Consider the following 13578-nt stretch of genomic DNA (forward strand, 5'->3'; position numbering starts at 1 on the left):
CATTCGGATGAGGCGAGTGGGAGGCCTGGAAAGTTAGGTGGCTGGGTGGTCCCGGCCGGGGTGAGGGCTGGACCAGGAGAGGGTCCAGGAGCTGCAGGTCACGCCCAGCAGGTGGGGATGGACACGGGTGCAGAGAGTCGGGTGGGAGCTGGACGAAAGCAGGGTCGTCACGGTGATGGAGGACCTGATCCAGCAGAGCAGAGGAGACAGACGGTTGGGGGGGTCTGTCACCTCGGGGGTCCAGACGTCATGGTCAGAGATGAGCGAGGAAGGCTGGGGGGTGGTTCCCACCCGCAGTGGGCACGCGAGGAGCAGGTCCCAGACGGGACGGCCACCCCGTCGGACCACAGAGATGGAGCTGGTGGCGCTGCAGTGTGTCCCCCGGAATCGACGCGGAGAATCCGCTCTCTGAGCGGCTCGATCCTGCCTTTGCCGTCGGGGCGCGCAGAATCCCTGGAAACGCATCGCTTGCTCTCACCCTCCAAATAAAAGATCATTTCAGCGACATCAACGCTTTGATTGCGGAGTGAGTCCGTCCAGCCCTGGGGGCACAGCCGCTTTGCTGGCAGCCAGGGTTACCCGCTGTGTCTTCCGGTTACAGCTTCCTTGTCGTTCATTCAAGCCTACGTGTTTCTCTTTCAACTTGCCCATAGAAAGGGGCTCGTGAGCTCCAGCATTTCTGCTGGCGCGTGACTCGCGATAGTTGCCTCCGGAAGGTGCTCTGCGTCAGCAGAGTCTGCTTCAGCCTCTCCCTGTCTCCTCGTCTCCTAGGAAACCAGGACCTCATCAGAGAGCATCATTTCGGTACCTGCTTCCAGCACCTCAGGGTCTCCGAGCCGCGTGATTTATGTAAGTCGGATTCTCTCTGTGGAGACGGGAGGAGACGAGGGGCCCGGGGCCCTTGCTGAGCGTGCCCTTGAGGGGCGCGGGGCGTGATTGGCACAGACTCTGAGGCTGACTCGGGCCTCCAGCGTGGATGTGTTGTGTGACTACGGCTGCCCCGGAACGTGGCGTCAGGTGCGCAGAGAGGTGTGCTCACGGCCGTGGTTTACGGCGGTGTCGGTGAGAACACGCCTGCATCCCGCAGCCGGGACTCACCTGGATAAACAGCGCTCACCAGTAACGGTGCAGATCTGTGCCTGCTGGTGTGGAAAGTTCCTGATGTGTGTCTCGAAGGAGCATGTGAAGGATAACGTGTATTACGTGATCCCATCTTCATTTACGTGTATGTGTTTTCCTGTGCACGTCGGTGTGCATATGTGTATTGTGTGCATTTGAGTGTGTGCATGGATGTAGGCATGTGTGTATGCATACGTATGGATGGATATGTGTGTGTCTACATACCTGTGTGCGTGCATGTATGTACGGGTATGTATACTGTGTGGGGGGGTGGGTGTGTCTGTGTGTACGTGTACATCCAAGTCTAAACATGATTGAGAACATTTTAACTAATTGTTGATAGCAATTACCTCTGGGTGGCGGCTTTAGAAATGGAAGGTGATTGTTACAATCACACGCTAGTTTGCTCGTCTAAAGAGCCTGTGGTGCAGGGAGGGAATGGGAAAGCGGGGTGAGCCCTGGACTGAGCATCTCGGCCCGGCTTCACCCCTGAAGGCTGGCCGGCCAGGACGAGTCTCCTCTCCCATTCCCCTCCACTTATGGCCAGAGCCTGGTTTTTCTCTAATGCGGTAGAGATCAGGTTCCCTCCTCTTGACACTTCTTTTCAGCCCCTGGAACTCGCACTCTGGTTGGACACAGGAGCTGCTCCTGCCCTAATTCTGGTGGATGATAAGAACCCGGGCTCTAGTCTGGAGGGCGAATGGCCGATGACCCTGGGCAGCTGCAGACTCGGAGGTTCAGAAAGACAGCCTGGCGTCACCAGGCCCCTGTGTGCCCTCAGGCAAGGCGTTAGCCTCTGTGAGCCTCCAGGAGCTCACCCGTGTCTCGGGGCCCACAGCACCTGCTGCCCAGGGCCACGGAGGGCCTGAGTGGGAGACCCTGGGCACAGCCCTGAGCCCAGGGCGGGGATGCAGGAAACGCTCACTGGAGTCACTGTTGTGACATTGGTGCTCGTCTGCGGGGCCGCCGCACCAATTGCCCAGACCAGGGGGCTCAACCACAGAGTCGAATCTTCTCTCCATCCCGGAGCCTGGGAGTCCGAGTCACGGTGTCGGGAGGGTTGGTTCCCTACAAGGTGGTCTCCTAAGTGTGTGAACGGCCGTCTTCTCCGTGCATCCTCACGTCCTCCCTCTGTGCACGGCTGTGTCCTGACCTCCTCGTCACAGGAGGACCCTAGGGTGCTGGCTCAGGGCCCCCCACCCTGCTGACCTCGGTTCACCTTAATCACCCCTTTAAAGGTCACTATCACCAAATACATATTCTGTAATGCTGGGGGTTAGTGATTCAATGAAAAAAGGACACAATCCACCCCAAATGCCGTCACCATCAGGACCAGTAATAGTGACTGTTACTATCTGAATGAGATCGTGTTCGTGGACACTGCATATGGTTCTGTCCACAGATGGCAGCTGTTGGTAACTTCTCGTTGTGGTTGTTCAGCCGCTCAGTCGTGTCCGACTCTTTGTGACCCCATGGAATGCAGCCCGCCAGGCTTCCCTGTCTATCACCAACTCTCAGAGCTTAACCTCAAACTCATGTCCATTGAGTCGGTGATGCCATCCAACCATCTCATCCTCTGTCATCCCCTTCTCCTCCTGCCCTCAATCTTTCCCAGCATCAGGGTCTTTTCCAATGAGTCAGCTCTTCGCATCAGGTGGCCAAAGTATTGGAGTTTCAGCATCAGCATCAGTCCTTCCAATGAATATTCAGGACTGATTTCCTTTAGGATGGACTGGTTGGCCATGATCATGTTTTGAACAAGTTGGTGTTTGTAAGGGGTTCAAGTACAGTGCTGATCATAAAACAGTGCAGACCGCAAGGACGTTGGTCTCCACGGTCCCTGTTACTTTAAAGGTCTCGCAGTGGTAAGCAGTGGAGTTGGCTTTGAGACTAGGTCGTCTTACCCCAAAGCGTGGGTTCTGCTCAGGGAAGCCCGTTGCTCAGGGCTGAAAGCCAGCCCTGCTGGGTCCCTTCTTCATCAGGCTGTTTGCAGCACAGCCACGGCCATGCCCCCCAGGCTAGGCCCCCTGACGTCCCCACCCTTGGGGGACAGGAGCTTTGCCAAGGGTGATGGTGGGCAAAGAAGTCCCCACCAGCTGGGTGCGCCTTCAGCCGAAGTGGGTTCTGCCTGGTCACACCGTCCCAGCTGAGATAGACTTGTTGCTTGGCTAATACACGTGCACCAGTTTTAAACAGAAGGCCTCGAGAGGATTCACTGAACCCAGACTCCTGAGTCGGAAACATCGGCTCTCTGTTGACACAGCTGAGGTGCCTTGAGTACCGGGTACCAATGCCCACACCTGCTGCCTCCTCCAGCTCTCAGCATCCCACTTTTCAGATGCAGCTCAGAGAGGGGCAGAAGCCGGTCTGTGTCCCAGCCTCTGAGTCAGGGAGCCGCCATCCAAGCACACGGCCGTTCCCAACACGTGGACTCCCAGCACCGTGGCCGGCGCCCAGCCTGGACCCACCCTCCCCCGCCCCCCTGCCGTCCCTCCCAGGTCAGGGCTGCTGTCGGCTCCGGTCAGCACTGCGTCCCTGCGGTTCCTTCACCAAGGAGATGGGAGTCCGGTCAAGCACGCCTTCTCAGGCTCGCTCCTGCTTGTCTTCCCGCTCCCGCTGGTATCTGCTGTCACCCTCCTGTGTGCCTGACTCTGCTCGGTGCTGGGCACGCTCAGGACCTCGGGACAGGGGCCTCAACCCACACGCCGGCTCAGTGAGCTTTAAAGGATGCTGGCCACCCCATCCGGCAGCACCTGCTGTGGGATGGCTGTCATCAAATGCAGCCTCGTCTCCCGCCTCCTTCCCCCATTCAGGAAGAGATGGCTTCCCCCGTGAGGTCCCCGTGTGCAGCAGTGGGGCGGAAGTCATCGTGTGGCGTGGCTAATGTCTTCCCCATGGGCTGTGCGTGCCTGGCAGGCAGAGGTCGTGCCTCATCCGCCTTAGTGTCGATACAGGATAGAACACAGGAGAGCCGTGTGTGTGCTGTTCGCTCGGTCGTCTCCGACTCTGCAACCCCAGGGACTGTAGCCGCCAGGCTCCTCTGTCCATGGGATTCTCCAGGCAAGAATGCTGGAGTGGGTTGCCATTCCTTTCTCCAGGGGATCTTCCTGATCCAGGGATCAAACCCGAGTCACCTGCATTGCAGGCAGATTCGTTACCATCCGAGCTACCAGGGAAGCTCAATAAATTGTGGGTTTTAAAAAAGTAATCTTTTCACTGCCTTTTTCTTTATTACAAAGGTAACCCACATTTATTAGGAAAACATAGTGATTGGTATAGAGACAAAAATGAATACCATTTCTAACCGTCCCAGCCAGAGCAGCCCACTGCTAATACGTTGACGTTCACCCTTTCGGTCTCTTTTTCTCCATGCGCGTGCATTTTCCTTCTTTTTTTTTACAAAATGAAGTCACATGGGCTATATTGTTCTGTAACCTTTCCTCCCCACGCTAATAAAGCGGTGAGCTGGCATAGTGGACAAGTGCATCATTAGATTGTATTAGCGGCAGGATTATATTACAGTTGTAACATCATATATGGTCACATCCTAGGGGCTTCCCAGGTGGCGTTAGTGGTAAAGAATCCACCTGCCAATTCAGGACACGTAAGAGATGTGGGTTTGATCTCTGGATCAGGAAGATCCCCCTGGAGGAGGGCATGGCAACCCAGTCTAGTATTCTCACCTGGAGAATCCCATGGGCAGAGGAGGTTGGTGGGCTACAGTCCACAGGGTCACAGAGAGTCGGACACAACTAAGTGACTCAGCACACACACATGCTGGATACAGTGTACGGAGAAGAAAGCTGAGGGGAAACACTCGCAGATGCACACGTCCCAGTGGCCTTCCGCCAATGAGAAGGCATAGCCTGTTGTCACGGCAACCACCCCAGGACCTGGATGCTAGGAAATGGATCTGTGAGCCCCGCTGGGTGGTATGGATGTGAGAAGCCAGGAGCACGGCCACTTAGCCACCTGGCTGGGGGCTGGGGGGTGGGGACCTCTTTCTGCGCTGGCTCATGTTGATGTGGTTGGCATTGTCAGGCTCTCTGTCTGACCCCTGCAGTCAGGGGCTGACCCAGGGCAAGGTGGGCCTCGCTGACCATGCGTTTGGGGTGGAACAAGCCAGCAGGCAGATGAGCGCTGTGATCATAGCAGGGCAGAGGGCACAGGGTGGGTGGGCACAGCCTCCTCCAGCCCCATGGCAGCGTCGCCCTTTAGGTCAAGCTGTGTGGATGTTCAGAAATCCAGCAGATGGCAAGGCCCAGGTGGCATTCCCATTTTCAGGGGGAGACGAAGGCCCAGCCTGGCTTCTCCACCTGGCTTTGGCGAATGCTCGGTCGATTTTAGTTCAGTGTGGCGTGCTTGCCCTGAGGCCCGTGTCATGTCAATCATGCAGTTGGGAGGGGCTCCCCCAACTGAATCAGAATCCTGGGCCCACAAGCCACTAGCCTTGTGGGGAGGGGACATTGATGCACCAACAAAGATCAGCACCTTTACTCAAAAGAGGAAAACATCCAACCCAGATGGCAGAGAGAAAGCAGGAAAGGCTTCCTGGAGGAGGAGGCCTCTGCTGACTCTGGAAAGACCAGAGGATGAGCCGAGCAAAGAGGTCTGGGGAGGGCATGTTAGAGGGAGGAATCAACATGTGCTGAGCCATCAGGCTCTGGACATGGGGAAACGGTAAGGAGTTGGGTGTGGCTAGTTTCCTGGGCCAGGGAGTGAGGGGCTCCGATGAGCAGATAAACAAGGGCTGGACCTCTAGGGGCCTCAGTTCCAATTTCCCCAGAACACAGAGAGGAGCAGCTCAAAAGTGCTGATCAGGGGTCATTGTAGTGACAAATGGCACACTCAGGGTTTGAACTCAGGTCTTCTGAGCGCTGCCCAGGGTTCCGAAGGGAATCGCCAGAGTCTGAGATATCAGGTATTCACTCTCTCAACCTATGTCACAAATGGCATGTGGTACCCAATGTCTCGCGGGAACCTAGGAGTTGGGTGGTCAGGGAGGGCTTCCTGGAGGAGGTGGGCTAGAGCTGCCAGACCTCAGAGGATGCGGGAAAGCTGGAGCGTGGGGGCCGAGCCTGGCTCACTGAGAGCATGAAGAGGAGAGACCTTACAGTGAACAGACTAGAGACCTCCGGCTCCAAACATTAAGTCTGGAGACGGCAGTGAGGGCTATGTCACCCGTCCCTTGGGGGCTGCCGGAGGATGCGAGCTGGAGGGCGAGAGACGTGGCTCTGCATGCAGACGACCTGCTGCTGTTCCCTGGCTGTGGGGCTCTGGGCACGTTACCTGACCTCTCTGGGCTCTGCTTCTTCCCCTGTGAAGCGGGGGTCCTGTGAGTGCCCCCCTTCGTGGGCTTGGCCCAGTGCTGTCTGGGGTGGAGCACAGAGCTCACGCTGCTGTTGGAGTTTGTTAGAAGAATTGCTGGCAGGACGCCCCTCCCCGTGGCCACCTTCCACCGAGGCAGAGGTTAGATCTGGACTCAGGCAGTGAGGACCTTGACCAGAGCTGCCTGGGGCTGGGAGCGGGCAGAGAGGTGGGCAGGGGCTGTGTTGGCCAGACCGGGGGCCCCCGAGGGAGGCCAAGGTCGAGATGAGGGTCTTGAGAGGTTTGGAGGGTCAAGCTGAGCTAATGGGGGCAGCCCGACTGGCCAGCTCTGCCGATGACTGGCAAGGCCAGGCTGAGACTAACCCTCAGAGGGGACACGGGGGAGAGGTGCCCAGCATGTCCGCTCCAGGAGGGACAGCAGCCTCGGCGTCCACTCCACAGGGTACCAGGCGGTGCTGGGAGCGGGCTGGGGCCGCCCGTCCCTTCTCCCGTGGGGGTCGCAAACGGTAAACGTTCCATCAGCACTTGCTGGGGGGTGTGCCACGGGAACACTGGGGCTGAGACCGGTGTTTGGGTGTGAACCTCAGCCCGACTGTGAGAGCCAAGTCTTGTGGTGCTCAGCTCCCAGGCCTGTCTGGTCACGCGCCCCCAGGAAGCCCCCAGAGCCAGGAGGAGGGGCTGGCGTTCAGTGCGGGGAGACCGAGCCCAGTTATAGGACGGCGAGCCACCAGGTGGACCTCACCTGAGCAGATGCGGTGGTTCCAGGTGCGTCACCACGAGTGAGCGCCTCTGTGATGACCTCAGTGAGGTCACATGCCAGCTGACTGTCACCTGTCACATGTCAGGCTGTTGGCTGTGTGTAGGGAGTGCTCCAAAGCCCTGAGCGTGTGTACGAGTGGCTGGGTACGGAAGTGTGTTCGTGAGCACTGGTCTGGGTGGGTGCGGTTGTGTGTGTGAGTGTGTGGGTGCCTCCAGGTTGTGCTGCTGAGTGTGAGTGGGTGGAGTTGTGGGTGTGTCAGCGTCTCCCGCCACAGATGTAGGCAGGCACATTCTCTGTGTGCACACGTGTATTATGTATGCAGGCCTGCATGTGTGTGCTGGGTGTTTGCATCTGTACATACATGTGTGCGTACATCGAGCAGGTATTTAAATGCACATCTGTATGTCCTTTATGTATCTGTGTATTTTATGTGAGCACATGTGTATTTGTGTTTGCATGCACGCAAGCCTATTATGTGCAGGTGATTGTGAGTATGCGTCCATGTGTGTGTTTGTATGCACGTGTACATGTTCGATGGTAGCTCAGCTGGTAAAGAATCCGCCTGCAATGTGGGAGACCTGGGTTCGATCCCTGGGTCGGGAAGATCCCCTGGAGAAGGGAACGGCTGCCCACTCCAGTGTCCTGCCCTGGAGAATCCCGTGGACTGTACAGCAAAGAGTCAGACATGACTGAGCAATGAGTTTTCTGTGCCTACATGCACATTATGTGTGTATGTGCATATCTGTGTTTGTATGTATGCACCCAAGAGTGTGTTTGTATGCATGCATGCATGTATGTATATGTGCGTTTTCTGTGCCCTCACGTGTGTGTTTGTTTGGACATATGTGTGTCTGTGAGTATGCAAGCGTAACTGTGTGAGTGAGTGTTTAGACCGCAGGCTGAGTTCTCACTGTCTGTAGGACCAGGAGGCTTCCCCGCCCCCTTGCCTCTGCCCCTCCACCCACTTCATTCAGACTTGCCTCCTCCCATGCCTGCCGGGCGATGCGGCCTCCGGGTGTGGGTCTAACCAGCCCTTGGGGCCCCTCCTGCCGTCTCTCAGGCCAAGCTGGGCGATGAAGTGCTGGACTACAGAGACCTGGCCGCTCTCCCCAAGAGCAAAGCCATCTACAACATCGACCGCCCCGACATGATCTCCTACTCGCCCTACATTAGCCACTCAGTGGGGGACCGGCAGAGCTACAGCGAGGTACGGGGCCCCCGCAGTGGGTCGCCTTGGCGGCCTCAGCCTCCTTTACCCCCTCAGATAACCTGCGCCTCCTCTTTAGAGAGTCCCCAGAGTGCTCTGGTCCCAGGCCGCCCCTCGCAGACACACGGGACCCAGCGAGTCTGGACAGGGGGCCCCCTTGGAGCGGGGGACAGGGAGCAGGAGGCTCGAGGGCAATCAGGAAAGCGCCAGGGGCAAGCGAGCGTCTCGTCCTTGTCTTCAGTCGGGCTGATGTTCATGCCCGGGAAATGGGCCGTGTCCCCTTGTCCAGCCCGCTCCTGGCCCTGCTTATGAGCTTCCCCGTCCCATGAGCTCCTCGAGCTGATCTGACCCCTGGTTGGACCACAGTTGACTCCTCCCTTCTGTCCCTCGGGCAGTGCCCTTCTCGGGGCCTCCCTGCTTGTGGCTGCACCTCTCCATTTAGCCTGGAACTTGCTGCGGGGCTTGGGCTTGGCTTTTCCTTTTTGAGACTCGGGTGTGACCTGGGGGCGGGGGTGCTGGAGGGGAGGAGCATTTTCTCAGTTGTTGGCTGTGTCCATGGGCCGGTCACGTGCAGTGGCCTGGCCCGGGCGGCCCCTCGGGGGCAGAGCTCAGCACCGGCCTGTAAATGAGTCCCATGAGGTGTGGTCGAGGCTCTGGGGTCTCCAAGTTCGATGGGGCTCACACGGGAAAGCCCAGCTTGGCAGGCGCTGCTGCAGGACATGAGGGCGGGGCGGGGCGGGGCGGGGCCGGGCCCTCCCGGGGGTACACTCACCGGTCACACCGCAGTGGCTGGCCACGGCCACCCCTGCCATGGTCACTGCGGTCACAATCAGCACCCACGTTCAGACCCGCTCTCACTCTGCCCTGACACCGGGCTTGGCGCTGGCCCACCTCCCCTGGCCCAGCGCTCTGGGAACGCCCCTCCCAGGATGCTGCAAAGAGGAGCCTGAGGGGAGACGCGCTAGCCCCAGGACCGTGGGGCTCACAGGGCAGAGCTAGGGCGTGGGCCCGGGTGGCCGGCTCTGGTCACTGGCGCCTCCATGCCAGCTTCTACCATTGCCCAGAGCAAGGTGTTGGGGTCCCGTCCCTCCTCCATCTCCAGGGACCTCAAGGGCTCTCATCTCTGCAGGCCCCACCATGCCCCAGCCGGGGGCCTGCTCGGAAGGGGGCTCTGAGGGGGCCCTTTCTGTGAGTAGATGATGAAGGGAGGCCCAGGAAGCCACAGAATGGGGGTTGGGGCACTGAGCTGAGCAGACATGGCCTACGGCTGGACAGCTTTGCCCGCTTCTCTAGACTTGCAGCCTTATAGTCGCTCATCCCAGGCGGAAAGCTCACAGGGGGAAGAGCAGTTGGCCAGAAGCACAGAGCTCTGCCAGCCTCTCTGAGCCTCAGTCTCCCCATCTGTGAAATGGGCAGATTGGGGTACAAGTTCCCCTTTCCAGTCTAAGGGCGGGGATGGTACAAGAAAGAGCCCCCAATCACTTGGGGCTCCTCCTTGGAAACTCTCCACAGTATCTTCCTACCTGTCCAGGTGTGGGGGAGACAGGTGAGCTTTCCTGCCTGGAAGCTCAGTTTCCAGAGCCCCTTCTGCTACTTGCTGCCTCCCTGAGCCTGTATACAGATGGTGGATGACCCATATACATGGTGGACGACCCAAATACAGGCCCATATACAGATGGTGGACGGTGTGCTTGTTCTAATGGGAGGTGCCTGGCTGGTGACCGCTCCCCGGGGCCCCGATGGCCCCCAGCCCCTCACTCTGGTCCTCACCCCAAACCCCGAGGCTCCGAATCACCCTTCCTTTCTCCGGGCCCCTTTATCTTTTCTGAAGAAGACCCACAGGCTCACGGGGTGGTGACCCCGATGCCCTGACCCAACAGTCCTCCTACTGGAAACGCGTCTTCGTGGGAGAGTGGCGGGGTGGAGTGGGACAGCCAGCAGGAGACAGGTCCTCGCTCATCCGCAGAGAGCTCTGTCCTGGGGGCCTCTTTCTTGGGGGCCATTGACTGGATGTCTCCAAAGAGACGGCTTTGGAACCCATGTGGGGTCTCGTAGGGAGGAGTCCCTTCCCGCCGGGAGGAGGGTCCCTGGGGTGGATGTACCTGGGCCGAGGTGTGGGCCCCTCCCCGTGTGACCACCTGGTGCTGGGCCTAATGAGGTCCCCTGTGTTGTGTCCACAGTCCCCCCAGCTGCTCTCGCCAACGCCGCCCGAGGTAACCGCCCCCCAGCCCACCCATCTGCTCATCGCTCTGCTGCCTAGATTATAAAGATAACCGCCCGAGGCTCCCCCAGGAGGGCCCCCCAGGCCCTTGGCCATGGCCTCTGGCCCTGGCATCAGGCCATGGCCCTCTGAGGCTGGGGCGCCCTCCTCGGCGCTGGTTATTTTTATAATGGTGTCTCATCCGCATGCTTCCCCGTGCGTCTGCCAGCCCTGCGATGCGGACACCTGGGACATAGGCATCCTGCGGTCTGGGTCACGGCTTCCTTTAGAGGAAAAAAAAGTCCAGGGGCTGGGGTAGCGGGGGCCACCTCATCCGCCTCTTGAGCAGGATTATGGGAATATCCTTGGGGCCTTCAGGGTGAACGTGCTGAAAGCGTTTCTGTATCAAATAGCGTTGATAATTAGCAGCTCACCCTTTATGTCTGTTTCTCAAAATTGACCCGTGACATAGATGGCTGCCAATCAGACTCTGTAGGTATCAGATCCTGGGTAAGGAAGGTGACAACAAATGCCTGTGGGTGGGCAGCTAGCACCGAGTGGCCATGCCCACATGTGGTCACGAGCCCCAGGGACATGGCAAGTGAGGAGACAAGACACCTGTAAAATATAAGCTGGTCAGTGGGGCTGTGCAGAGAATGCCCAGGGATGGAGATGAGACAGCCGGACTGTGGCAGCCCCAGAGAGACAGAGTGCCCATCCCCAAGGGTGTGGCAGGCCAGGCCAGGAGGTCGGTGTGTAGCACAGGGTGGGGCCTGACAAGTGCGCTCCCAGCATGAGGGCGGCCTGAGCAGAGCGTGGAGGTGGGCACACAGGCAAGGTTTAAGGACAGTGGCTCAGGCGAGTTTGGCAGGAGAGGAGCCCCAGGAGGCATGAGGTAAACTGGGAAGGGCATGGGAGCCGTGAGTGCCAGACTCAGACCCTCCCAGTGCTCATCCCTGTGCCAGCCTGGTGGGCAAAGCCGCAGGGTCCACCCATGGTGGGATGCCGGGCTGCGTCGTGACTCCAGCCAGGGTGCCGAGTTGCAGCTGACCGGCGGTCTGCTCCGCCCCGGCGGTCTGCTCCGCCCCCTGCCCACGGTGCCACGCCATCTCATGCCACCCGCTCTGACCACTCTAGAAAGTGGCCCGTCCTGCTTGAGTGGAGTCTGTGTTGTCGATGATTGTGTGTCTGACTCAACTGAGCTTCTGGGCCCTGGGTTCAGGGGCTTCTCACCTCCCACACCTGGAGAGCCCCTGTCGAGGCTGGTAGAATACAGAATCTCCATGGGTCTCAAAGTGTCTCCCAAGGACCCTTGGGGGCCAAGGATTGGGCAAGAGGGGACTGAAGGGAGTGGGGGGAGCCAGGTGCCTTTACCCACTCTTGGAGCCCAGCCACAGGAGGTGCTATGGGAGGGATGGGTGCGATCCTGCCCTCCAACACCTGATAGCTGCTCAAGGATGCTCAGGCCGAGGGGAGTGTCAGCACCAAGGCCAGCTCCCCACCTGGCTCTTCAGAAGCGTCCTGGCAGGTGCAGGTGCTGGGACTCCATCCTGGGGCCACGTTGAGTCAGCCTCCTGGGTCAGGCGCGCGGACGGCGAGCGGAGGGTGGAAGGGTGGGATGGGGCGGGTGGTGCTTCCGGCTGAGCGTTCACCAGGCTGTCTTCCTCCCAGGGGGAGCAGGACGACCGCTCCTACAAGCAATGCCGGACCTCCAGCCCCAGCTCCACCGGGTCGGTCAGCCTCGGCCGTTACACCCCGACCTCGCGGTCACCCCAGCACTATAGTCGTCCAGGTACTTGACCCCACACAGCTTCTTTTACCCCCATGAAGCTGTGCTTCTTGTTGCTTTTCCTGTTAGGAGTCTGTCTCTTACTTTGCACAGCTGGAAAAAGGATGGATGGGGTGATGGAGGGCTATGCTTTTAGTGACAGAAGAAAAAGGCCCTCTGTAGTCTGGGTGGGGAGGTTAAGTGCAGAGGTGGCTGGTTACCCCGTTGGTTAGAGGAACCATCCTGGGAAACACACAAGGCAGTGCTGAGCACGTAGAACCCAGCTCACATGTTAGTGTCAGGACGGTAAAACCACACAAAGTGCAGGAGACCAGAAGTCACCGAGTTCCGAGCTCATGGAACTCTAGGAAGATGTGTGCTGCAAAGGCAAAATCAATGGACAAAAACTGGTGTCAGCATACGCATTGACGCTTCACCTGTATCAGGGTCAGTGGCCCCTGACAGCCATGGGGAGAAGCCTAAGGAGGGTCCTCTCTCCCCTGCCGCGGCCTCATCTCCTGCCTGGAACCCAGCTGTGTATTGCTTTTCCTTCCCTTTTAAAACTCTGAGCTGCCTCAGTGTGTCAGACTCACAGGGACTCCACACAGAGGCTGCTTTTTTGAGGGATTTTTCCAAGCATCGCCTCCTCGGCTGTTGCACGGCTCCATTCTCACCTCCATGAACTCAGCTCTTGAGTTTTGCCGTCCTTGTGGTAAAATCAAAGCTCCATTCATTGGCAAAGTTATTTTCATTACCTCCCTGCCATATGCTTGGTACATCCTGCTCAATAGAAGTTTGGAAAGTCAGTCAGTGAGTGAGTGGTGAGTGACTGACTCAGTGAAAGAATGAGTAGGTGAATGAGTGAATGAGTGGGTGAGTGAATGATTGGGTGAATGAATGATAACTGAGTGACTCAGTGAATGAGTGGGTGAATGAATGAATGAGTGGGTGGATGAATGTGTGGGTGAATGAATGAATAGGTGAGTGGGTGAGCAAATAAATGAGTGGATGAGCGAATAAATGAGTGAGTGAGTGAATAAATGAGTGAGTGACTTAGTGAATGAGTGGGTGAATGAATGAATGAGTGGGTGAATGAATGAATGAGTGGGTGAATGAATGAATAGATGAGTGAGTGAGTGAGTGAGGGGATGAGTGACCGGGCAGGTGGGTAGGTCAGGGAGAAGGGCCGTCAGCCT

General features: G+C 58.1%; 1 protein-coding gene across 50 annotated transcripts in view; it reads left to right on the forward strand.

The window, feature by feature from the left end:
• ABLIM2 (actin binding LIM protein family member 2) overlaps window positions 1–13578 on the forward strand; it is a 161358-nt gene that overhangs the window by 93621 nt on the left and 54159 nt on the right. For 49 of the 50 annotated variants that reach the window (XR_014078864.1, XR_014078878.1, XR_014079118.1 and 46 more), the window contains 3 exons: window positions 772–849; window positions 8268–8414; window positions 12286–12406. Coding sequence is in view for 11 of the 50 variants with exons in the window: in XM_081577405.1 (XP_081433531.1) it covers window positions 772–849; window positions 8268–8414; window positions 12286–12406 (346 nt within the window). In the remaining 39 variants the exon portion in view is untranslated. Of the gene's footprint in view, window positions 1–771; window positions 850–8267; window positions 8415–10594; window positions 10628–12285; window positions 12407–13578 lie in introns of all 50 variants that reach the window. The other variant, XR_014079030.1, reaches the window with a different exon arrangement.

The sequence above is a fragment of the Giraffa tippelskirchi genome, chromosome 1 (genome assembly GCF_054371585.1).
Source record: "Giraffa tippelskirchi isolate mGirTip1 chromosome 1, T2T-mGirTip1v1.2.pri, whole genome shotgun sequence".
Classification (NCBI taxonomy): domain Eukaryota; kingdom Metazoa; phylum Chordata; class Mammalia; order Artiodactyla; family Giraffidae; genus Giraffa; species Giraffa tippelskirchi.